Raw genomic sequence first — 26,227 nt, 5'->3', positions numbered from 1 at the left:
TCTAATGTTGTTGTTGAAATAATGCAACAAGATGAGGATCTTGAACCAAGATCTGTCAATGAATGTAGACAGAGAAATGATTGGCAAAAATGGAAAGACGCTATCCATGCAGAATTAGCGTCACTTGAAAAACGTGAAGTATTCAGACGTATAGTCCGAACACCTGAAGGAATAAAGCCAGTGGAATACAAATGAATTTTTGTGCGAAAATGAAATGATAAAAATGAAGTCATTAGATATAAAGCACGACTTGTGGCACAAGGATTTTCGCAAAGATATGGCATTGATTATATGGAGACATATTCTCCCGTGGTGGATGCAATCACATTCAGGTATCTTATAAATTTGGCAGTCCATGAAAAACTTGACATGCGTCTAATGGATGTTGTCACAGCCTATTTGTATGGCACATTAGACAACTAAATTTATATGAAAATCCCTAAAGGGCTCAAAGTTCCTGAAACTAATAAAAGTTTTCGGGAAACTTGTTCAATAAAGCTTCAAAAATCCTTATATGGATTGAAACAATCAGGGCGAATGTGATATAATCGCCTGAGTGAGTATTTGCTGAAAGAAGGGTATAAGAATGATCCAATTTATTCTTGTGTATTTATAAGAAGGTCTGGATCTGAATTTGTTATAATCGTTGTGTATGTTGATGATCTAAATATTATTGGAACTCCTGGGGAACTTCCAAAAATAGTAGACTGTTTGAAGAAAGAGTTTGGAATGAAAGATCTTGGAAAGACAAAATTTTGTCTTGGTCTACAAATTGAGCATATGAAAGATGGAATTTTTGTCCATCAATCAACTTATACCGAAAAGATCCTAGAGCGTTTGTATATGGATAAAGCACATCCATTGAGTACCCTGATGGTTGTGAGATCACTTGATATAAATAAAGATCCATTTCGACCTCATGAAAATGATGGAGAGCTTCTTGGTGATGAAACTCCATATCTTAGTGCAATTGGGGCACTAATGTATCTTGCAAATAATACTCGACCATATATAACTTTTGCACTAAGTTTATTAGAAAGATTTAGTTCCTTTCCAACAACAAGACACTGGAATGGTGTTAAGCATATTTTTAGATACCTCCGAGGGACTATTGATATGGGATTATTTTATTCTTATGAATCTGATTCACAGTTGATTGGTTATGCAGATGCAGGTTATTTGTCTGACCCACATAAAGCCCGATCTCAAACATGCTATCTATTTACTTGTGGGGGTACAACTATTTCATGGCGTTCAACAAAACAAACTTTAGCTGCTACATCTTCCAATCATGCAGAGATAATAGTTATTCATGAAGCTAGTCGAGAATGTGTATGGTTGAGATTAGTGACTCAACATATTCAACAATTGTGTGGTCTTTCTTTAAAAACGAAGATTCCAACGATATTGTATGAAGACAATGCTGCTTGCATAGCTCAACTTAAAGGAGGATATATCAAAGGAGAAGAACAAAGCACATCTCACCAAAGTTCTTTTTCACACACGATCTTTAGCAAAATGGTAAGATAGATGTTCAACAAATCCGTTCAAGTGACAATCTAGCAGATTTATTCACTAAGACATTGCCAACATCAACATTTAAGAAGCTAAGATATAAGATTGGAATGCGTCGTCTCCGAGATATCAAATAAATCTTTTATCAGGGGGAGTATAATACGCGCTGTACTCTTTTTTCCTTAACCAAGGTTTTGTCCCAATTGGGTTTTCCTGGTAAGGTTCTTAATGAGGTAGCACTTAATGCGTATTACAAGATATGTGTACTCTTTTTCCTTCACTAGGCTTTTTCAAATGAACATCCAAGGGGGAGTGTTATGAAATAAAGTGAATGTATATGGATGTTCATTTAATCCATCCATACATATTATTCAATGTACTACTTAGATAGATGTACCTATTAATTCTTAAGATGTATCTGGTGAACTTTAGGTGTTATCTTGTATACTATAAATAGGACATTCTTTGTCCATGGAAGTAAACACAAAAAATACACTATAAGATAATTTTTACATTCTCCTCTTATATATCTTGTCTCCATTACTATATTGTTCTATTTTGCTCTTATTTCTTAATACATTTTATTTTTTCCTTGCTATTGAAGTGCAGAAATGATGACTTGAGTAGTTGGGGGGGTCATTTAGCAATTAAAGAAACTAGAAGGGTTAGTCAGTTAGGGCGGTTACTTAACAATGCAGTGTTTGTTATAAATGCACTGTTAAGTACCTAATTGTAAAGTGATTGCTATTCTAACGAAATACAGAGTTCTCCTTCTTCCTCATTTCTTCTTCTTCTTTCATTCTCTCATATAGAATTCATGCCCTAGAAAAATGATAGTCAACTAATTTTCATGTCGCTAGATCTGATTAGCTGAGTAGTCTACAAATTTACATGGTATCAGAGCAAGTTCCTTGAAATCAGAGTGTTCTCCGACAAGTTCGTGGTGAAATTCCAGCGGATCGACTGAGTTTCTGGTAGATCGACATTGACGAAGCTTGAAACCTATAAAAATGACAGGAAATGAAGTAACACAGCTAGAGCACAATCATCCGTCATTTCTCCAAGCATCAGATGCTCCAGGACTAGTTTTAGTGCCAATTAAGCTTACAGGGCCAGAGAATTATGCACTGTGGAGTAGGACGATGAAGCTAGCACTTAGGGGAAAGAGCAAGCTTGGTTTTGTAGACGGAAGCTGTGTAAAAGGCATGTACAGAGGTGAGTTAGCAGAGCAATGGGAGAAATGCAATGCGATTGTATTGTCATGGATAGGTAGTACGGTTGCGAGTAAATTGATACCGAGTATCATGTTCGCGTCTAGTGCAAAGAAGGTATGGAGTGATTTTAAGGAAATGTTTGACATGTGCAATCTCACTAGGATCTATCACTTGTGGGCAGAAATTGCATCACTAAGGCAAGGTACGGATTCTATAACCACTTATTATTCGAATATGAATGATATGTGGAATGAATTAGACATACTAGCACCAAAACCAGGTTGTGACTGTGAGGAATCTAGACCATCACTTGAACACCTATTGCAATAACATTTGTTGCAGTTTCTTATGGGGCTAAATGAAAGCTATAGTAATGTGAGAAGCAATGTGTTGATGAAAAGGCATGTAGTTAGTATGAATGAAGCTTATGCCATAGTGACTCAGGAAGAAAGTCAAAGGGCTTTAAGAGTGGGCTGATATGAACAAGGACCCATTGACTGTGATGGCAGGTTGGCCTCAATATAACAAACCTAAAAAGATAGGAATATGTGAACACTGTGGATATAAGGGACATTTAAAGGAAAATTTCTACAAGATAGTAGGATATCCAGCATATTTTAAAAGCAAGAAAAAGACTCATGTTGTAGGAGGAAGCAAGACATTTGCCAATAATGCAAGTGCAGAAGAAACCAGCAACTCTGAAGGTCAACCACAAGGGCATTACCTGACACAGGAACAATACAAGCAACTAGTAGGATTGCTGAACAAACCTATAGGTGCAGAATGTTCCACAAATATGGCATGTATTGTTTCATTAATGTCCAATGCCACAGAAAAAGATTGGATAGTGAATATAGGTGCCACTCATCACATAACCTGTAATATGGACTTACTAGATACACTTAAGATCATTGATGGATATAGGAGTGTACAATTGCCAATAGGGAAGACTTCAAACATTACACATACATGAAATGCACAGATTCTAGGAAATCAGAAAGTGAAAGATGTGCTTTATGTACCAGATTTTAAATTTAACTTGCTATCAGTGTCAAAGCTCACCAAAGACCTCAGTTGTTTGGCTGCCTTCTACCCTGACTTCTGTGTGTTGCAGGGACTCTACAGTGGCAAGGTATTAGGGATTGGTAGAGAACATGAAGGATTGTACATAATAAAGTAAAGAGATACAAAAAATAAAGCACTGGTGGCAGGCACAATTGCAAAGGAAGGAGCAGAAACAGTCTTGTGGAACTACAGATTGGGACATGCCTCAATAAAATCTACAACACTTATCAGCTTTGAAGAATAAAATCAATATTGTAGAAACAAGATCTTGTGATGTATGTCCTCTTGCAAAACAATGTAGGATGAAATTTCCAACTAGTGTTTCAAATTCGACTAATATCTTCCAACTTCTTTATTTGGATGTTTGGGGACTATACATGGTTCCAACTTATGACAAGAAATAATATTTTGTTACAATAGTAGATGATTACAGTAGATACACTTGGGCATGTTTGATACAATCAAAGTGTGAAGTGTGTGTAGTTCTGAAAATCTTTCTGCTGATAATAAACAATCATTTTGGTGCTAATGTCAAGTATTTAAGATCTGAAAATGGGACAGAATTTTGTAATGCACAGTGTGATATCTTGTTGTCTTCTTATGGTATTATTCATCAAACTAGTTGCCCCTATACACCACAACAAAATGGAACTGTGGAAAGAAAGCACAGGCACATTTTAGAGGTGGCTAGAGCATTGAAATTTCAAAGTGGAGTTCCTATAAGGTTTTGGGGAGATTGTGTTAAGACTGCAGTATATGTAATCAATAGACTGCCTACACCAGTTTTAAAGGGAAGAACTCCCTATAAACTGTTATATGGCTAGGAACCTAAGGTTGATCATCTAAGGGTGTTTGGTTGCCATTGTCATGCAGCAGCCTTGCCTAGGGGAGATAAGTTTGCCCCCAGGGCTAGGAAGGCAGTATTCATTGGGTATTCAGAAACACAAAAGGGCTACAGAGTGTATGACCTTGAACATAATTCATTTTTTGTAAGCAGGGATGTGGTTTTTCAAGAAATAAGATTTCTTTTCAAGGATATAGGTGTTGAAGCTGATGATATGTTTCACCAGGTGCCTATCTCACCGGAAGAGCCCATTTCTGATCCAACACCCATACAATCTATAGCTCAAGAAAACACTGGTTCATTTATGAATCAGGATGCCATTAGCTCTCATGAAAGTGATGATGCCTCTACAGACTTGGAACAAGAAGAAATAGCCCCAATCCTTGCACCACTAGAGCAAATGGATACTCCAAATTCAGCATTAAGAGAGGGATCAGAAGAAGTTCTTCCTGTAGAATCTGTTGCTGAGCAAGAGCATGCCCCAGCAACAACAAACTTACCTACACAACCTGTTCAAAGAGAACCTAGAAAGACAACTCCTCCCATATGGATGAAGGATTATGTGACTACTACAAAGCTGTCTAGAAACTGCAAGTTTCCAATTTCCAATCATGTTTGGTACGATCATCTTACCACAGCATATCAAGCTTATTTACAAGCTTTCTCAGTTCTTGTGGAACCTAAATCCTTCAAAGAGGCAGCATAGGATCCACAATGGATAGAGGCAATGAAGCAAGAGATACAGGCACTAGAAGATAATCAGACTTGGGAGATTATAGACCTTCCTATTGGGAAGCAAGATATAGGCTCAAAATGGGTATACAAAATAAAATACAAGGCAAATGGAAAGGTGGACAGGTTCAAAGCAAGGTTAGTGGCTAAAGGCTACAAGCAACAAGCTGGATTGGATTACTATGAGACTATCTCACATGTAGCCAAAAATGGTTATAGTGAGAACAGTTATTAGTGTTGCTGCTTCCAAATATTGGCCATTGTTTCAAATGGATGTCAATAATGCCTTCGTACAAGGTGATCTCACAAAAGAGGTCTATATGGATCGACCTCTGGGATTTCACAAACAGGGGGAGTACAAGGTATGTAGATTGTTGAAATCCCTCTATGATTTGAAACAAGCCTCAAGGCAATGGAATATTAAGCTTTCAAATGCTTTACTGCAAGCTGGCTATTTTCAAAGCTCATATGACCATTCACTTTTTACCAAGAAATGTGGCAAGAACATTGTGATCATCTTGGTGTATGTGGATGATTTGTTGATCACTGGGAATTCTCTCGATATGATTACATAAGTAAAGAAGACTCTTCATCACAATTTCAAAATGAAAGACTTAGAGGAGTTGAGATACTTTCTTGGAATAGAGGTTCTAAGATCACAGGGAGGAATTGTATTGAACCAGAGGAAATATACAATGGAACTCATTTCAGAGGCAGGCTTGAGTGGATGCAGGCCAGTGGCAACTCCAATGGAGCTCAATCATAAGCTAACTACTGTGGACTATGACAACCATGTTGGGAATACAGAAGATAAGCAATTGGAGGATGCAGGAAAATACCAAAAACTGATAGGAAAGCTGCTTTATTTGACCATTACAAGGCTAAATTTAAGCTTTGTTGTGCAAGTATTGAGTCAATTTATGCAGAATCCTAAATAATCACACTTAGATGCAATCTTAAGAGTGGTGAGGTATATCAAGGGATCCACAGGCTTGGTTTTACTGCTGAAGAAAAGAGAAGCAAACAATCTGACAGTGTTTTATGACTCAGACTGGGCAGCATATCCAAATACTAGGAGATCAACTACGGGATACATTGTCAAACTAGGAGACTCTCTGTTGTCCTGGAAGTCTAAGAAGTAACAAACAATCAGTAGAAGCTCAGCAGAAGCAGAATATAGGAGCATGGCTACAGCAGTTGCAGAGACAGTTTGGATGGTTGGCTTACTAGAAGAACTGGGAAATAGTATGATCAAACTAGTGCACTTGCACTGTGATAGCAAAGCTGCTTTGCAAATAGCAGCTAATCCCATATTTCATGAGTGAACCAAGCATATAGAAATTGATTGTCATTTTGTGAGGGAAACGATCAAGACAGGACTGATAACCACTGAGTATGTATCCACCAAGCAATATCTAGCAGATTTAATGACCAAAGGTTTGGGAGCTGCACAATATCATCTATTACTGTCCAAGCTGGGAGTGTTAGATGTCTTCCACTCTCCAGCTTGAGGGGGAGTATTGAAGTGCAGAAATGATGACTTGAGTAGTTATGGGGTCATTTAGCAATTAAAGAAACTAGAAGGGTTAGTCAGTTAGGGCGGTTACTTAACAAGGCAGTGTTTGTTATAAATGCACTGTTAAGCACTTAATTGTAAAGTGATTGTTATTCTAACGAAATACAGAGTTCTCCTTCTTCCTCATTTTTTCTTCTTCTCTCATTCTCTCATATAGAATTCATGCTCTAGAAAAATGATAGTCGACTAATTTGCATGTCGCTAGATCTGGTTAGTTGAGTAGTCCACAAATTTACAATAGCATAACTAGGAGAGTAAGTTTTTCTCATACACGAAGAAAAATATAAGAAAAAAGATGCTTTAATATGACTTTAGTTGAACTCATATTCTGCTGTTGATACAGAAAGGTGATTGTATTTCGATATTTTTGCTGAATATGGTTTTATATTTTGCCCGAGCCTTTACAATATAGTACTATATATTATAAATATATTATATTATGGATGTTCATTTAGTACTCCGTTGTAAATAAGCTTCCTGAAGAAGCTTATCTATATGGGACTCCGTCATAAATATATTTATCTATTTAGTACTATATTAGAAATAAGCCTCATGAAGCAGCTTATCCTTTCGATACCCCGTTATGGATAAATATCGCCACTGGTAGAAGATTATCTATATCTGGTACAACGAGCTTATCCTTTTGGTACCCCGTTATGGATAAACATCACCCCCGGGTAGAAGATTATCTATATTTAGTACAATGACCTTATCCTTTCAGTACTCAGTTATGGATAAACATCACCCCCAATAGAAAATTATCTATATCTAGTACAATGAGCTTATCCTTTCGGTACCCCGTTATGGATAAACATCACTCCCGATAGAAGATTATCTATATCTGGTATAGTAACAGCTTACAAGCAGCTTACACAACAACTTCCTTTCTTCTATAAATAGAGGAGATTTCAGTTCATTATGTACATAAGTTTGGAATTTGAATAATATATTAGTTTCTCTCTATACTTGTCTTTCTTTACATTCTTTATTTCATAACACGTTATAAGCACGAGACTCTGCCATTTTGAGCGCTTACTTCGAATTTAATTTCTATTTCAGTGTTCATTTCCGATGTAAGGCGACGCTCTTACGTCCGTGGTTAGATCTTGTTCATTCCGATAATCATAAGGCAGATTATATCCATGAGGTGGTGAGCTTTTCTTCTTGGCAGTAGTAATGTGGATATCACTTACGCCTGGAGTGAGCAAATTTGTGTAAAGTAATTTGAGTATTTTGCTTATATTTAGTTTAAAATCTTTATCATCGCTTGTTTGGTTATATGCTACGCATACAGTACCTTTTGGTATTTGTTTTCATCCTTATTTTCTTAATAAAGGATTACAAAGTGGATAACATTGTTAGATCCACTTAACTCCAGCAAAGTTTACAAGAAGTATACAACCACCAGAAGTGGTTATGTTTCATATATCTCATTGTAACTAAATTTTGTTAACCACCAGAAGTGGTATATGCCTATGACCACCAGAAGTGATAATTTAGGCTTTCTATTGTTACAATTAAAGATAAGCTAGAGAAATATTCTCTATATTACATGCACGCCTCGATTTTCTCATAAAGTAGTAAATATTTTAAAAGAGGTTGAAGCATCACAATTTGATGTGATTAATGCGCGTTCAGATAATTATGTTCGATTTCCTGAAGGATGAGAATTTTTTATAAATATTAATCAATTCTCTGAAGTGAATGTGATAATATTAATAAAGCCGTAAATATGAACACGCTCTTGATGTAAATATATTACAATTCACCTACAGAAGAGGTAATATGATTGAGAAAATATATACTCAATATTTTGTATTTTAAATTTGCTCCTGAAGTAGTAAAACAATTGAAATTTTCTCCTAAAGTAAGAAAATATTTTAAAGCAGTGTCTTTATGTACTTAAACAAAATCATGAGTTATTCAAAGTTATTTTTGAAGCACATTTTCATTCCCTGGAGTGAATGAAGAAATATTACAACTCACTTCCTGAAGAGGTAGAATAATAAAGGATATAAATATTATTTTTGTGGAATAAAGATCATTGCCGCACGTAGCTGTTGTACCTCAAACATCTTTGAAATTTTTTCATTCTAAGACAAAAGGATTCTTGTAGAATACTTTCTATTATAATCACATCGATATCTTATGGTTAGTTGTTATTAACTATAAATAACAACTCGTGTATCTTTCCCTGAAGGATGTAATGACTATGTGGTTGCGGCTTTAATATAAAATATTCAGATGTTAATGGCATTTCTCCCTGAAAGAGACATTTGTCACAAAGTTGGTAAAAATACTAAAATTCTTAATTTATGATATTTATAAGTTTAGAATTGTCTTTATATTGTTCATTTGATTATGATTTTCTCTCATGATACCAGAAGTGTATGAGCAATATTTGATAGTACAAAATGTATCAAAAACTCCTGAAGAGCTAACTATTTGTCTAGAAAAAACATGACACAAGTAGTGTCCGAATAATATTAGATTGTGGATAATAAATGAAGGCTCTCGAAGAGCTTATATACAAATATGTCATTCATATTATATGATTATGGTTAAAATATATGTTATGATAAACCCGAAGTTTACTAATACAAATGACTATCATATTGAGACTACAAATGATTGGAAGATTGAAAATCTTCATGTTTCCACAATCATAGGGGGTAAAATAATATGTATGTGACCCGTCTTATTTTTTAATTTGTACTATATCATGTATCACAGTAAACCAGAAGTTTACTAATGCAAAAGCAGTCACAGTTAATCAGAAGTTTTACTGAGGCAAAAGTAGCTACAGTAAATCAGAAATTCGCTGATACAAAAGTAGCCACAGTAAATCAGAAGTTTACTGATATAAAAGTTTGTGCCATAGTAAACCAAAAGTTTACTAAAAGATAGCACATGCCATAATAAACTAGAAGTTTTTATTTGCCATCTGGTTTAAATATGATGAGCAAATTAAGAATTCCGATAAACATATATTGAAGAACTAGAAGATTCTTCAAGAATTTTGTTATGTTGCTTGTTCTCATAATAATATGATTATACTAGCCAAAGTTGGGACTAAGACCCCTAATTCTGAAATATATAAAAGGTTAAAATGTGCCTATTCACCTATCATGTGAACCGCTTATAGATGCATATATGAGATGGTTACATGTGCGATTATTGTCAACCTGCAGTTTGGCATTTGAATTGCTTTTCTCAATTAAGAGCATAATTTTCAGATTATGAAATTAAAACAGTTCATCTTGATAACGCTAGTTTATATCCAAGCTGGTTTAGCATTTAATACCTCATATTAATGGCTAAACTATTGCTTATGAGAACAAAGCTTCATGTGTTAGTCTAAGATTTTCTAAATTGCATATATATATGATAAGTCATCCCCTCACAATTGGTTTAAGATCTGAAACCAAATATTTTTACTGTCTAATAACTTTTGATGCGTGGTATATGATTAATTTCTCTACCACAAAGCACAAAGATAGGTTTCCCAAAAAAGATTTGGGATATATGTTAGTTTTTCTAACATTAGGGGGATGGAATAAGCAGTTGAAAAATATGTTATATGAATCAAATTATCATTAGTGTGATCCTCATTCAGGAGACAATTCAAGTCAAATGCCAGAAACATTTGTTGATCCAAAATTAATTATCATATTTCAGCTGCAAATGCTCCTATTAAAATTAAAGTCCCTGAAGGATAAAATTTACTGCACGCATGAAGCGTAGTAAACCGATCGGTTCCAAAGGTAACAATCATTGAAAAATGATAGGAGCAAATGATCAAAATAATCATAATAAGGAGGAAATAAGCTCTAGAGGAGCCCATGGCATAACATTTCATGAAACTCCAGAAGAAGTTCAGGTACGAAAGCGATGAAATCTCAACAAGTTATGTCGATTGCGAACCGATACAAAATGATTGTCGACGATATATTTGATACAATATAGTACATAATATTGTAAAAGATTGTGAGGATCAGACATGTAGTCCAGACACCTGAAGATGTCATGCCATCTAAATACAAGTCATAACCTATATGACTCATTTGATTAAGTCTATATGAAGATCACTGAAGGATTTAAAATACCTGAAGCATATAGTTCAAAGTATCGTGAAATATACTCAATCAGATTACAAATATCTTTGTACGGTTTAAATCAATCTAGGCGCATGTGGTATAATCGCCTTAGTGAATATTTGCTGAAAGAAGGTTACATAAATGATGTTATTTGTCCATGTATTTTTTTTTAAAGAAAATGGCATCAGAATTTGTTATACTTGTTGTTTATGTTGATGACATAAATCTTGTTGGAACTCCAGAAGAGCTTCAAAAGGCAATTGAATATCTTAAGAAAGAATTTGAGATGAAAGATCTTGGAAAGACAAAACTTTGTCTTGGTCTGCAAATTGAACATTTAGCAGACGAGATCTTTATCCATCAATATACTTATACAGAAAGAGTCTTAAAATGCTTTTACATGGACAAAGCGCACCCATTGAGTACACCAATGGTTGTTCGATCACTTGAAGTGAATAAAGATTTGTTTCGACCTCCAGAAGAGGATGAGGAACTCCTTGGTCCCGAAATACCTTATCTTAGTACAATTAGTGCACTTATGTATCTTGATAATGCTACAAGTAGGGGTGGGCATATTTTAGTCTGAACCGAAGAAACCGACCGAACCGAAAATATTTATATTTCGGTTTCGGTTATTCGATTTTTTCGGTCGGTTTCAGTTTAAAATTTTAAAATTTCAGTTTTTCGGATCGGTTGTCAGTTATTAATTTATTTGGTTCGGTTAACCGAAAAACTGAATTATTAGCATATAGAGTTATATATAGGTTAAGCCCATAGGTAATAATATAGGCCCAATTTTGAAGTCCATCAAAGACCCAATCCAAATAAGTAACCCAATCGGCTATTCCTAATTACCCATTCCTTAAGACTTTTAACTCTAACAAAACTTACCATTTTATTTTAACTTACCGAAATTTTAAAAGAAAACCAACAAATTCGTCAGTCCAATTATTACATAAAAAGAGCTCAATATGATAATGTTCAAACCGAAAACCGATTAGAAATAAACCAATCCGAAATTAGAAAACCGAACTGAACCGAACTTATTTTAGTTCGATTTTGGTTACTACTTTTACAAAACCGAAAATCAAATAACCGAACCGAATTTTTTCAAACCGAACCGAACCGACCGAACGCCCACCCCTAGCTACAAGGCATGACATAGCATTTTTTGTTAATCTAGTAACAAGATATAACTCTTCTCCTACACGGAGACATTGGAACATGATTAAGCATATATTGCGATATTTAAAGGGAACACTTGATATAGGTTTATTTTATTCTAACAAAGGTAGTGCAGATCTTGTTGGTTATACAAATGGAGGTTATTTATCTAATCTACATAAAGCTCGATCTCAAACCGGGTACATGTTTACATGTGAAGGTACTGTCATATCATGGCGCTCCACAAAGCAATCTATTGTTGCTATTTTTTCAAATCATGCTGAGATAATGGCTATTCACGAAGCAAGTAGGGAATGCGTATGGTTGAGATTAGTGATTCATTTTATTCAAGGAAAATGTGGTTTGGAATGTGATAAAAGATCCACAATTTTATATGAAGACAATGCTACATGCATAGCCCAATTAAATGGAGGATTTATAAAAGGAGATAGAACGAAGCACATTTCACCAAAATTATTCTACACACACGATCTTCAGAATAATGGTGACATTGATGTGCAACAAATCCGTTCAAGTAAAAATCCGGCAGATTTATTCACTAAATCTTTGCCAACTTCAACTTTTGAAAAAATGGTATACAAGATTGGAATGCGGAGACTCAAATATTTGAAACAAAGTTTTTATCAGGGGGAGTAAAATACGCGTTATACTCTTTTTCCCTTACTAAAGGTTTTTCCCACACGGTTTTCCTTATAAGGTTTTTAATGAGACAACTAGTTATGCGACTTATGCGTATTACTAAATATGTGTACTCTTTTTCCTTCACTAAGTTTTTTTCCCACGTAGTTTTTTCTAGTAAGGTTTTAATAAGGCACATTATCTTTTAATGGACATCCAAGGGGGAGTGCTATAAATATATTATATTATAGGTGTTCATTTAGTACTCCGTTGTAAATAAGCTTCCTGAAGAAGCTTATCTATATGGGACTCCACCGTAAATATGTTTATCTATTTAGTGCTATATTGGAAATAAGCCTCCTGAAGAAGCTTATCCTTTCGGTACCCCATTATGGATAAATATCACCACCGGTAGAAGATTTTCTATATCTGGTACAATGAGTTTATCCTTTCGGTACCCCGTTATGGATAAACATCACCACCGGTAGAAGATTTTCTATATCTGGTACAATGAGCTTATCCTCTCGGTACCCCGTTATGGATAAACATTACCACCGGTTGAAGATTTTCTATATCTAGGCCAATGAGCTTATCCTCTCGGTACCCCGTTATGGATAAACATCACCACCGGTTGAAGATTTTCTATATCTAGGCCAATGAGCTTATCCTTTCGGTACCCCGTTATGGATAAACATCATCCCCGGTAAAAGATTATCTATATCTGGTACAATAAGCTTATCCTTTCGGTGCCCCGTTATGAATAAACATCACCCCCGGTAGAAGATTATCTATATCTGGTATAGTAGTAACTTACAAGCAGGTTACACAACATATTCCTTTCTTCTATAAATAGAAGAGATTGCAGTTCATTATGTACGTTTGAAATTTGAATAATATATCAGTTTCTCTGCGTACTTTTCTTTACTTTATTTTTCCATAACACTATCATGTTTTCTGTCAGGAATACCAATTATTGTACTTGGTTGTTTTGTGCACAAATTAATTAAGCATCATCGTTATATAATTAGTATTAGTTGACGTAAATATTAAAAGTTCTCCTAGGACCTAGAGATAACTTGAATATCTTGAAATAACATAACCAATATATCAAATACAACAACATAAATAGAAATCGACAAGTAAAAATTAGCATAGATAAAAATTCATTTTCATCTTAATTAGCATAGATAAAATCTGCTTTGATGAAGTTCAAAACAATCCATTCTATATCCACGATCTCCCTCTTGCGATGTATGCATCTGGCGTGTGGACGACGTGAAACATTTTGTAGGGGCTCAACTGGTTAGAATAGAAATGAAAATAATTGAGTAGACAAAATAGAAGATAATGCCTCGCACTAACATTTTTTTCCTTTTGTTTTTTGTTTTCTTCTTTCCTCTTTCTTTTCCTCAAATAATAAAATGATTTTCTCATTACAATTACAGGTGATTGTTGGTCCTCGACTAGAGAACTCCACATATACAAAAGTTGTGCTGCAAAATTTGAAGAGCTTCCAACCAGCCAACAGTAACCTTTATAACATACGCATAGTGTACATGTAGTTGTTAAACCAACGCTGGCAAAATTCTTTTTAAACATTTTAATTATTACTTTTTCGGGTCTTGACAACATGGATACTTCTCACAAGGCCTTTGCCGACCTCGCCTATGGTTTTTAGCGTAATCAGAAGATCCTTGCTCTCCTCTGTCGAGTCATCATGCTTTCGTTTCTGGAAAACAGGACACAATTACCATCTTGTTATTAAACATCCAAACATCATTTGTTACTTCAGTACAACCAGAAAGCATACCTTTGAACTTGCTTTTGCTAATGTAAGACCAAGAGCATCACCACCCAAAGCATCGTGCCACACCTTCACCCCATCGGGAAATCCTCTCTGCATCAGATGGGGGCAGGAAGATAGGGGGAAATCTTCAGCATCACAGGAACAAGGGGATCAAGGGATTGAATAGCTGACTTGCACGTCAATGGATAAAAATGTCAGCAAAATGTAAGTACTTGCCTGGATATCGGTAACAAAGCACCTTACTGGATCAAAATTCACCATCAGCTTACTTTTCAGTTCCCCATAGTTCACTTTGAAGTCTCCAGGCAAAAAGAAAGGATGGAAAATCTTGGTTGCATGCCCCCGCACCACACACCGCTCTGGAAAGAAATTGCAAGTGTTTTAGACTCTAACTAGTATAGGAGTATCAATGCTTAATGGATGAGAAGGGAGGAGGAAATAGAGGTGCATATCATGAGGAAACAAATACAAGCACAAAGCAAGATGAGAAAAAGAACCTTGTTTGAGCTCGGATGGAAAGAGAAGATGCTGGGGGTAGGGCAATTTATCCCTGTGGAGAAGAACAACAGCATCGTAGTTGTTCAGAGGCGTGCGGAGAAGACACTGCAGGATGGAAAATCAACAGCACTATGAATGACACGTTATAGCAAAACAATTCACAGGGATGGGAAAAGTTGATGTTTTTACATACTTTCCATCCATAAGAATCATATCCATCTTGCAAAATCAGTTTGGTCAACAAATTCACACTGCTAGTTGAATAAGTCACCAATCTTCTTAGCTCCTATAGACGAAAGTACCCAAATTAACGCTAGAGGAAAAGCATAACAATCATGAAAGCTTATCAAAACACACAACGATCATGAGAGGAGTTTGTGCCCACAAGACCACCGAACGACAATATTTCCTAAAACTTAGTCATCGTGCCACACCTACATGCTCAGATTGTGTAAAACTAAAGGCATTATTTTGTCCTGGTTCCATAGAAGGCTTAAAAGCTTTATTTATTGTTTGGTTGCTTGATCTTGTGATTTCTCACGATCCATAATGGTAATAATATTTATTATTAAGTAGTAGTCCTATGTCCCAAAATAAACGTCCATGATTGACTTTATGAAATTATTAAGATGAGAGTTGACTGAGAAAGACATTGCTTAATCTTTTAAAAAAAAAATTATTTTATGAAAGGGATTGCTTAATATAGTTTTTTGGGTGAACATAAGACAATAAGTTGCTTTTAGTTACTTGAACAATAAAAAAAGTTACTTTTAGTTACTTCACGAGAGAGGAATAGCCTAATAGTAAGGACCCTAAACCTCCAACCATAGAATTGAGAAAAAAAATAATACTTCTAGTTACTTCTTCATTATCTAGGAGAATAGAAGAGTAAAAGCTGCCCGAGAAGTAGAAACGTAGATCTGGTGTAATTTTGTGTTTTATATATGTTTGATAAGCTTCCTATTGAATAAAGCAAATGTTCAGTTTGAAAGTGAAGTTTTAAGTTTTAACCTCAATGGTCCAAATATAGTACACAGTAGAAATCATGATTGCAAACATATGAAATACTTCTCCTTTCTCCTATATGATGCTATCACAAAGAATAACATTGATAAAGCATGTGGTTTGTATATAGTAATTCAGAATTACGCCTTTTGTGAGCATGTATATGGTTGTAAGGCAGCAGCAAAAGATAGGTTGCAGATGGAAACTAAAATTTCCATGAGCCTCTCCAGCAGCCACTTTCCTACAGTTGAAACTTTGGTCATACATTCAAGGATCAATTGTCTTAAGATGACATCTAATCTACAGGGTTTTCTAAAGATGAATAAAGTATAAACTATTGGGTGCAAAATATCAATACTAGGATATAAAACAATATAGTATCTTCACACGTTTCTGTTTCAGTGAACAGGATTCCATGAAGCACGGACAATGATTTAATACAAGAGCTTGAAAGTTGAGAACCACTTACTGCTGTAGTTGGTGAGGATCTTGTCCATGCTTCAGATGTGAAGTCATATTTAGTAACTAAGAACATTGCAGGACTTAAATTTTGAGTATCCTTTTCATGCTCTTCTCTACTCCTGTGTCTTAAGATGACATCTAATCTACAGGGTTTTCTAAAGATGTATGAAGTATAAACTATTGGGTGCAAAATATCAATACTAGGATGTAAAATAATATAGTATCTTCACACGTTTCTGTTTCAGTGAACAGGATTCCATGAAGCACGGATAATGATTTAATACAAGCGCTTGAAAGTTGAGAACCACTTACTGCTGTAGTTGGTGAAGATCTTGTCCATGCTTCAGATGTGATGTCATATTTAGTAACTAAGAACATTGCAGGACTTAAATTTTGAGTATCCTTTTCATGCTCTTCTCTACTCCTCATGAAATTCTCCTGCCAAATTCATATGGGAATAGCATTTTGGATTAAAAAATTATTACATAGAAAAACAAGAAAAGATAATGGAAAAATTTTACCAAGAAAAATGCCCTCCAAAGGTTGATTACTTGACTTGGTACTTACAATAATCTTATGTTTCTCCTCAGTCGAAAAGTCGCCATCGAAATCAACGATTAAGGGTGAAAAGGCCCAATCATATTTTGACAATAATCGTAAGAACCTGTTTAAGAAACAGATTATAAGAAAAAGAGACCAACTTATAAAGTCTATCGAATAAAATAAGAAACTGAAAGCACCATTCTAGATTCATTTTGTCCACTTCTTACCTCAAAACAACAAAGAGAAAAAAGGAAAGGAGTATTAAAAGGGGAAAAACAAGCAAGGAAAAAAGAATACAGCTATCAGAGCTCAAACCTTGGTTTGCAAGACACTCCACCAACTAACTGCTCGCGAGAGTATGTTTTACCGTGATTACTGTTATGTCAGTAACTTTTGTCTTATGTAGATCTTCTAGCCTACAGGGTTCAATCTATTAGCAAACGTACTGTACTTCCACCCTATTTTTCCTATTCTTTTGAGGAATCCGCTGCAGCTCCAATACAATGCACAAATTGTCATGCAGAGATTAAGCATCCACCACATTCTCAAGATGATCTTGGGGCTTGAAGCAAATTGCCAAAAGCAAATAACTCAAGTTACCCTCTACCAGATAGTATCGGAATGCACAGAAAGTTAGCTGTTTCATTCAAGGTTATAACATCCTATTGTGTTGTGAAAGAAAAATAAGTTGCAGGTGACACATGCAAACTTACACAATGGAAAAGAAAAAAGAAGTCCATTGGAAATGAGAAAGAGCAAACATAGTTTAGAAACAACTACAGAAAGTGAACACTAGTTGATACACGTATGACAGTCACCCACAATTTTGCAGGAAATTACGAAGGTTCTAGGAAAAGCACAATTATGTTCCAAGCAACCAAATTGTAATTCTTTCGTTCTTGAGAGTCAACTTAGAATAAAATAGTTAAAAGTCTTTGACTGCGGAGAACTGGGGAAGAGGGAGAAAGTAAATGGTAAAATGATCAAGCAAAACGAATTCTGAGTGACAAATATCAAACCTCAAAAATCCTGTTATTCGGGAGAAAGTAGGTTCAAATGGCAAAGGTCTCAAGAAAAGATATGAAACCAATAGTTCAACTGCCTCCTCTGTCAGCACCGTGGAAAATAGGTGTGCAGAAACCCATCTTTTAGCCAGCCTGCAAAGCAAAGAGGTAATGAGCTATAAGGAGGAGCAAAGAGGGGATGTAGCACAAACTCAGGTTCTTACCGAACAATTGGTCCATATACGGGATAACGACCCCTTAAAGCATTAATCTTGCTTGCATGTTGGTGTCGTAGAAGAAGTTTTCTGTCAGCAGAGAGGCTCCATTGATGTCGACAATTATTACCTATAGAAAGAATCATTCTTTATCAGTATACAAAAATACGTTCTTGCAGAAAGAACAGTAGGTCACTACAGGCACACGTGTCTTTTTTAAAAGCTTCCATTAGAAAAGGGAAATTTCCTATATACAAGAAGGATAGCAAAAAGTAGAGAATACAGGCACAAACTATCTTACTTTGCCCAGTCACCAAACTTAGAGCCCTTTCATGAGAAATTTTAAGGCGGAATGCATAGCCAGACATCAGAACATCTACATCATCTTCTGTAGCAGTAAACATCATCCCCCAATTGTTCTGCAGACTGCCATAATAGTGCACTCAAATGACTTTAATGTAGGCTTACATAAGAATATCGTTCCTGAAAAATAAGCTCAAGAAAGACAAACCTCTCAGCAATTCTGAGAAGAAACGCCATTTTTGTCTTCTCTATTGCAATTTCGTCCATTGGCCAATTTCCAGATCCTTCAAGCTATTAAAAGAAAAAGGGAGGGAGGAGGGGGAGGGGGAGGGGGGATTCTTAGGAATTGTTGGAATTTAGTGCAGAATATACAACAAAATCCATGCAGGGATAGCTCTGCATGCCTGAATCATAACTTCAACTGGATTTATACAGGTTGAAACAGGCTTCCTTAGTTTTATGTCAACACCCTTCTCCTGTGCCAAAGGATGAGGGATGGGCGGGAAGACAGATGTCATCCTGAAAGCTGTGACTAATGGTAAGCACAAACCACTTTTGCAGTAATAGAAGCGTGAAGCATATATGTATGAACAACATTTGAGTAGAGAAAGGAAACCTGAGTCCAGAGGTTGCACAGTCGACACCTTTAGTGGAATGTCATTAAGTTGAAGCAAACGCTTTGACAGCTCTTCAAGTGCCACCAGCAAACTTTTTGAGAATGATATAGGATCTGAAAATCAACTTCATTATTCACAAAGTACATTCTTCAAGCTTGAGAAGACATAAGGCTGAAAGTAACCAGCAATTTTAACCATACCTACATCCCTGTGGAGGAGACAAAAATCAAGTTGATCCACAACAGGAACGATTTTTTCTTTGGTGATGGAAAGATGCCTAGACAAAACATGCTCGGCAATATCTTTTATGATGAGATGCCTTTCCCATTCCTCGTGTTCCCATACTGGCAATTGAGGATTATACAGAATACAATTAAAAAAACATCAATTTCAACAGTCTCCGAGTCTGGCAGAAGCAGAAACAGAAGTATATATATGACCAAACCTGCAACTTCAGCTATTCTACTATCGCGAAACTGTCGAAGAGTCGCCTTTTCTCCCCAAAACTTCCGAAATTCTAAAGCCTGGTGGAATGTGACGAAGTATGTATGAGTAAAGAAGACTGAACCAAAAGTTAACCAGATAATCAATGAGATAGACTTGCACCTTATCTCTTTCCTCAGGGCTAGGACCTATGACAGTCATTTTAAAGGCTGATTCTGCTGATTTGACAGAAATCCCAATAAGCAACGGCTCATTGTCTAGCTCCGACAGTCCCTAGAATAGTTTGTTACCAGAATAAGATCAGTTATGCACCATCATATCTTAGTCGAAGAACAGCCGATAATATATACCTCTTCAAAGTTGCATTCAGATGCAGTGTTTCTCCAAATAACACGAATGGACTTAGATCTGTCGCTCAACCCTTGGTCCATGAGGGAGAGTATCTTCTGCTCCTGAGATCTCCAAAGTTCATCATCTAAGCAGAATCCTAAGCTAGAAACTTCACAGTTTCCCCTCAAGTTCAACCTATAGGATCACCGTATGATATAAGTGATCTTGCTAATTGACTAAACCAGAAAGGCTAATATAATATATTTATACTCCCATGAATAATCGTGTTCGAGAACGTAGAAATAATCACTTAATATTAAGCTCATGCTTGTTAGTGTTTTTCCCCCAACATTATTCTGTTGCATCCCCTTACTGAGGACCAGCGGGACATAGTGTATTACAAATCTTTCAGAAGATATTTAAACATACTAATCATTTTATAGGATGACTAGCTCCAAAGAGCATCATTCATAATTGCCACCACGAATTAACAAGTCTGATAATAACAAAAGGAAATTCACTTCGAATACATTAATAGGAGAGCAAATACAAACAGTTTCCTTTGATGCACCTCATGCAGTAGTCATATCTAGCGGGAAAGTCAATCTTTGTGATAAAAAGCTCATCAAAGCCACCATCTTCACATTTATTGATGCTATTAACTGCCAATGCAGCCTCATTGCGCAGCTGTAAGTTTTAAAAAAAAAAAAAACAATCAAAACATTTTATTACTGGAACATGAATCAGACTTGAAATAGACAGAAAAAGAAATAAAAAATCAACCAAATTCTTTCTCCTATTTACTTTGTTGGAGCATTTGAGGAACAAACTATGGAGGAAGGCAGTGTTATTATTTCTCCATTTTCATTAGCTATTAGATCATTATGATGAAAATGACAATACTCTTATTATTTAGATTAAATCAACTGAAGGTGCACTTTAAATTCTCATAAATCACCTCTTTGAAACCATTGTGCGACAGACGGAATGCCAAATTGAAGTCCTCAAATGAATTGCAAATGACCACAGGAAACAACTGCATATCCTGCAATTTCAAACTTAAAATGAGTAACGGTACAACAGCACTTTAAATTATTATACCTGTCTCAATACCTTGGAGACGAGAAAGAGAAAATAAGATGTTGAAGCAATTCACAAATGGAACTCATGCATCTCATGAAGTGGTACCGCTACAATTAGGTAGTGAGATGGGAGTTCTCCAAGACCGAACAATGGCATTTCTAACAAGGCTTTTAGATGCTGACACCTAAAATACATGAAAATGGAGGAATGAACTAATTAAAAGCCTATTTTGTTTTGATTATGTCACCTATTTAGACAACTAATAAAAAAGGGATCACTAACTGTTCGTTATCGAGCCAGAAAATAGATTTTGTAAGCATAATAACCAGAGACAGAAAAGCGAGTTATAATAGTCTTAGCTTAGACAACAACCAAATAAGTACATGCACTAATGCAATGTAAGGTGGGAACAGGTCTGACATTCTTCCATGAACATTGCTTGGAAAGGTGAAGCTTCATTCTCTGTGCCAGATGATTTAGTAGCTTTTATCAACTTGTTGATTGTTAATTTCTTTCTTACCAAAAAGATTTTGGATTTTTACATCTTAATTAAATCCTTGAAACTCTTTTGAATGGAGTTAATCATGAAACATAGATGCATCTTTTTATAGCCTCTCCCACACTTCTTTTTGGTAAGTGTATCTTCTTCAAGTAACTTGTAATCACCAAATATAGCAAAGTAATAAACCTTGTTTGAAGCTTTTTCAGGCTGGGGCTGAATAAAAAGCCCCTTATCCCATGTCTTAGAGGTGGCTGCAAACACAAAAATGATTAGTACTTCAGTTGTTCCCTAACTCAACCAAATAAAAGATAAGTATGAAGATCATACCAATTAAGATATTTCTCTTGCCATGATTAGCTAACTCCAAGAAATGAAAAGATAAAAGATAGAGAGAAACAAAATTACCATAGCACTAAATGCTCGTAAATATACATATTAAATAATGTTATCAGTTCTAGAGCAACTCTTTATAACACTATTTACCAGGACTACTTTGTTGAGAATCTTATAAGTTGAGTTTAAATAAGCCCATAAGTTCAGTTCATATTCATGTTAACATTATTAACAAATGTTTCAGAGACTATTAAGTGTTGGGTAATTGGTTTTGCAAGTCAGGTGCAGGAGTTACCCAGCGGATAACTCCTCTTTTTTCCTGTTCAGGAAAAGCCAAATGCAGGTTGCCCCAAATTCTAAGGATCAGCGTGTTTAAGCATATAACCAAGTTATCGGACCTTTTAAATAAGTTTCCTAGTTTAGGTAAATATATCATGCTTATCACCATGACTTAAGGGGCCGTATGGTTGCCAGGATTAGAAGAAAAAAAATCCTGGGAAAATTCGGGCAGGGATTATTTTATCCGTGTTTGGTTGGATTATTTTCTTCCGGTCTAAGCCATACCGGTATAATTTTATACCAGTATCACGGTCCATTTTCAATGCAATGAATTAAACTTCGTCAAAGAAAGTGTATGCACTTAAAATCTAGGGATTATTAATACAGTATTACAATCCATGCAAATCCTAGTATAATTTTTCTTATGTACCAAACAACCCCTAAGTGTTTGATGCAAACACTGCATCTAGAAATTTTATTCTCATCTTGTTCAATGCATAACACAAATGTCACAATGAAGATTGCCCCCATTAAGCTGAGTAGATAAAGGAGGGATGCCTTAGGAGAGCTCGGCTGGGGAATTCTTAGCATACTCAAGGGTTTCATAAATTTCTTAAGTTTAGGTGACTTGATCAACTTCTTTTTTTTCTGACCAACTCCAACCAACTAAGAAGTACTTAATCCTCTGTGATATCTCACTCTTTCCAACTGAAGCCTAACATATCTATGTCTCAATCTAGAACATGTTTTGTCTTCTGCTTGTGCACGTAATCATAGTACAAGGAGGAAAATCAGGACAGAGGACAGAATACATACCGATGAAGTCCACTGTGATGCGAAATATCTGCATTGTATTCATGGAACTGTTTATATGATGCCTTCCAGGCCTTGTTGCAAGGAAGGCCAATAAGACAGAAATTAGAAACCCATTTAAGCAATCATGGGCATAGATTGAACTCCTCTGCCGAGCCCACACCTATAGAAATGCAACTGATGTAATATTCCGTCTAAGAAAGTAAGCTATTGGACTATATTAGTTCCTTAAAACAAAATTGGCATACTTTTAGCAGTATCAAGGCTTCCCCCAATTCTTTCCACCCAGAGAAAGTTCTTTTGACAAATTCTGCATTATCCTCAAGAAACAAGTCCTCCAATATACTATTATTGTACCTTGGAGTTGCTTGTAAAGCATCTCCTACAAGTGGAAGTAAGTGCAATCATTGTTAAGAAGCAACTCAATATGAGCAAAGGAGCTTGACAAAATATCTAAATATATAAACCTTGTTTGACAGTACGGATATTGTTTCGCTCCAAGCGAAGTTTTGTTGCACTTAACAAAGATGTCGCGGTAGGAATTATTCTCACAACAAATTCAGCATTTCCAATAAGCTTAACTGCTACAATAACAAAAGAACATCAAGTCAGTTAAATAAACTGAAACTTGCACTAGACGCCGGAAAACTTCATCCACTAAGAAGCAAGAGAAGGTAGGGCAGATAGTCTGACTCAACCTGGATAGATAAGTAATATAGGTTTCCGAGCCTCATTTTGGAAACTAGACCATCGCACAGCTCTGATTAACGGAGATTCTTTCAGCTGCTCCTTGATTTTGCAGAGATAAAGGAATCTTTTGGCATGGTATCGATAATTTAGGTAATCTTTTTCGTAAAAACACTCCTGCCAAAAGGAAAAGATTAGAAGGCAAAAAAAAACAAGACATGTCACAACAAGAAAATAAGAAGAGCAATATATCATGAATGTGGTTATTCGCTATGAGACCGGTATGACCATTTTGCCGTGTTATTCACTATGAGACCGGCATGACCATTTTGCCTTAGTCAATTTGGTTCCAATTATGTGCACTGGAAGCATTTCATACTTATCCTGCACACCACTCACTCAGCATTCCAAAGAATGAGCTTTCACCCATGATATATCACATGAACTTACAATTCTTTCTTTTTGATAAATATGAACTTATAATTCTATTTGAGCGATAGAACCAATCATTCCATGCCTGTTAATTCAGGCTACTATTTTTCCAGTAAGATAAACCTTTGACCAGGATTCATTTTTTACAACTTCGTTCCATTTCTCCACATTCATAGTTTGGAATATAGAAGGCATATATTGTGGTAAAAAAAAACTAAAAGCTATAACGGGACGATGGAAAACAGATACTTTGCATCATGTCCACTGCCTTGCTGTTAAACTAGCTGTTGGATGGACTCAGACCAAGTAGATCAGTTTCTGATTTCAAGCGATTGATTGTTTTGCAATTAAAACTTTCTCACATTTTCAAAGCTTATAAATCCTGCACCATTACATAGACGAAGAAATAGCTAAAAGCAACAATTTAAAGCTCTGACCATTTGAAACAATGTGAAATTATCCATTTTACATACCAAGCTTCTTACATTATCATGTAATAATCAAGCAAAACATTTGAACTTAGCATCAAACTGAAAAGTAAATAAGTTACAACACAATACAATACATCAAGTAGCGCTCTAAGACACTCCGAGATTATGACTTTCTAAAGGAAAATAGACGGCACACCTTTGGCAAGTGAAGAAAAAGATCCACATTTAAATCTGGTTTGGTAACGCATTGTATGGAATAACTCCCGCTAATTTCTAGAGATTTTGGCTTCTTAAACGTGAATTCCACCTTATCAGCTTTGATGTCTCTAACAAACCCTGGTGCCAAGTCAGCCGTAACCTGCCAAAAAATGCTTCACTATTAAAAGAGGGGAGTGGAGAAGCAGAGTCAACAAACTCAGCATAACTAAAACTGACTTGTGCTAATAAGAAAAGAAGCTCACAACCAAAGGCTGATCCAAGATTTAAACTTCTAGTTGCACCCATTACTATTTTGTGTCAGTGAGTGTGACTTAGTGTGCGATATATCTTTTAAAGTGTTCAACTATACATGTATATATGTTTGTGTGTCTATGTGTGTATACAGAGAGAATTCAAATAAAGATCCCTGCAGACAACATTACTAGTTTCTCCAACATATCTTATATTTTTGTCCTACGAATGACTTAAAGGTTTTAGAAAGAAATTGACCTGGTCTTCAGGGATTTTATCAATTGCTTCTTTTATGGCGGAGACGACCTTGTCCACAGTTGCAGTAGTTTCAGGGGAGTATTCGAGCTGGACCTCCTTCAACAGCTCCCTCACCTTCAAGTTCATCGAGTCCGTGTAAGTTAATGTATCCGACGCCATTGCTCTGCAATTTCCAGCTCAAAATTGTGTAAGAACAAGCTATTGATTATTTTTTTCCGCCCTCGTGAATCCACTGCCTTCCGCCGCTGCATAAAAATCTTTTATAATTAGCCATATAGAGAAATTAACTCTTACAAAACTCAAACTAGTACATAAACTGATAAGATAAATTTAATTAAAGTTAATACCCAGGTGCTGCAAATTTACAAAAAAAAAAATAAAAAAATGACAAAGAAGCCGCTGCAATAAGCAAGAATTTGACACTTTGATTGCTTGAAATAGGAAAAGGCGGAGAATTGACAATAATTTTGGTATACTTGCACAAGAGAAGAAAGGAGGAGGAGGAGGAGGAGAAGAGTGGAGTGCTTTTTCGCCTAAAACCCTGCGCTGCTGCACGTAAAATGTCTAAAACCTCGACGAAGAAACAGATAATGGGCCTTTTTTAGTTGGGTTCGCTTTGTAAGCACAAAAGTAGTTTAAAATTGGCCCATCCAATGTGAACCTATTTATGTCTAGAAATAACGGCCATGTAGTTACTCTAAAGGACTGCTATTTAAAAATTAGCCTGTACGTATTCAAACTAGAAAATTTCTAAATAGCAGTGCACTTGATCCATTTATGTCCACGGGTGAGGAGTCTTAGGTACCCAATATGAACGGTTACTAATTAGAGAGTTGGAGGCCATTATTTAAACTTTATCTCCGGTTTAATTTTATTTTGTAAGAA

At 35.8% G+C, this 26,227-nt stretch overlaps 2 protein-coding genes across 17 annotated transcripts; one reads left to right on the top strand and one right to left on the bottom strand.

The window, feature by feature from the left end:
- Positions 1–3,231: 3,231 nt before the first annotated feature.
- Positions 3,232–5,344, top strand: LOC142172161 (uncharacterized). Its single transcript, XM_075235944.1, has 4 exons — positions 3,232–3,576; positions 3,712–3,861; positions 4,373–4,552; positions 4,619–5,344. The coding sequence occupies exons 1-4, from the start codon at positions 3,232–3,234 to the stop codon at positions 5,342–5,344; spliced, it is 1,401 nt and encodes a 466-aa protein (XP_075092045.1).
- Positions 5,345–14,186: 8,842 nt separating this feature from the next.
- On the bottom strand, positions 14,187–25,945 carry LOC107769877 (uncharacterized). 16 transcript variants are annotated; one of them, XR_012701519.1, is made up of 28 exons: positions 25,690–25,877; positions 25,343–25,587; positions 24,831–24,992; positions 23,783–23,948; positions 23,552–23,668; positions 23,333–23,466; positions 23,088–23,247; positions 21,987–22,016; positions 21,846–21,910; positions 21,033–21,119; positions 20,646–20,761; positions 20,095–20,269; positions 19,907–20,017; positions 19,746–19,824; positions 19,501–19,644; positions 19,300–19,413; positions 19,088–19,209; positions 18,892–18,974; positions 18,682–18,806; positions 18,390–18,510; positions 18,181–18,318; positions 17,186–17,282; positions 16,931–17,056; positions 15,345–15,437; positions 15,151–15,256; positions 14,923–15,012; positions 14,657–14,823; positions 14,187–14,575 (listed from the first exon to the last, which is right to left on the bottom strand). XR_012701519.1 is itself a non-coding variant. In XM_075235252.1 (28 exons), the coding sequence occupies exons 2-28, from the start codon at positions 25,499–25,501 to the stop codon at positions 14,447–14,449; spliced, it is 3,189 nt and encodes a 1,062-aa protein (XP_075091353.1). In that variant the 5' UTR covers positions 25,502–25,587; positions 25,819–25,945; the 3' UTR covers positions 14,187–14,446. The 16 variants fall into 16 exon arrangements, 14 of the variants coding, with proteins under 14 accessions (XP_075091353.1, XP_075091354.1, XP_075091356.1 ...); XR_012701518.1 differs by having other exon boundaries at positions 14,657–14,819; XM_075235252.1 differs by having other exon boundaries at positions 14,657–14,739; positions 14,866–15,012; positions 25,819–25,945.
- Between the last annotated feature and the right edge of the window lie 282 nt (positions 25,946–26,227).

The sequence above is a fragment of the Nicotiana tabacum genome, chromosome 17, assembly GCF_000715075.1.
Source record: "Nicotiana tabacum cultivar K326 chromosome 17, ASM71507v2, whole genome shotgun sequence".
NCBI lineage: Eukaryota > Viridiplantae > Streptophyta > Magnoliopsida > Solanales > Solanaceae > Nicotiana > Nicotiana tabacum.
The sequence above is the reverse complement of the archived record's forward strand: the minus strand, read 5'-3'. Positions and strand labels throughout refer to the sequence as shown.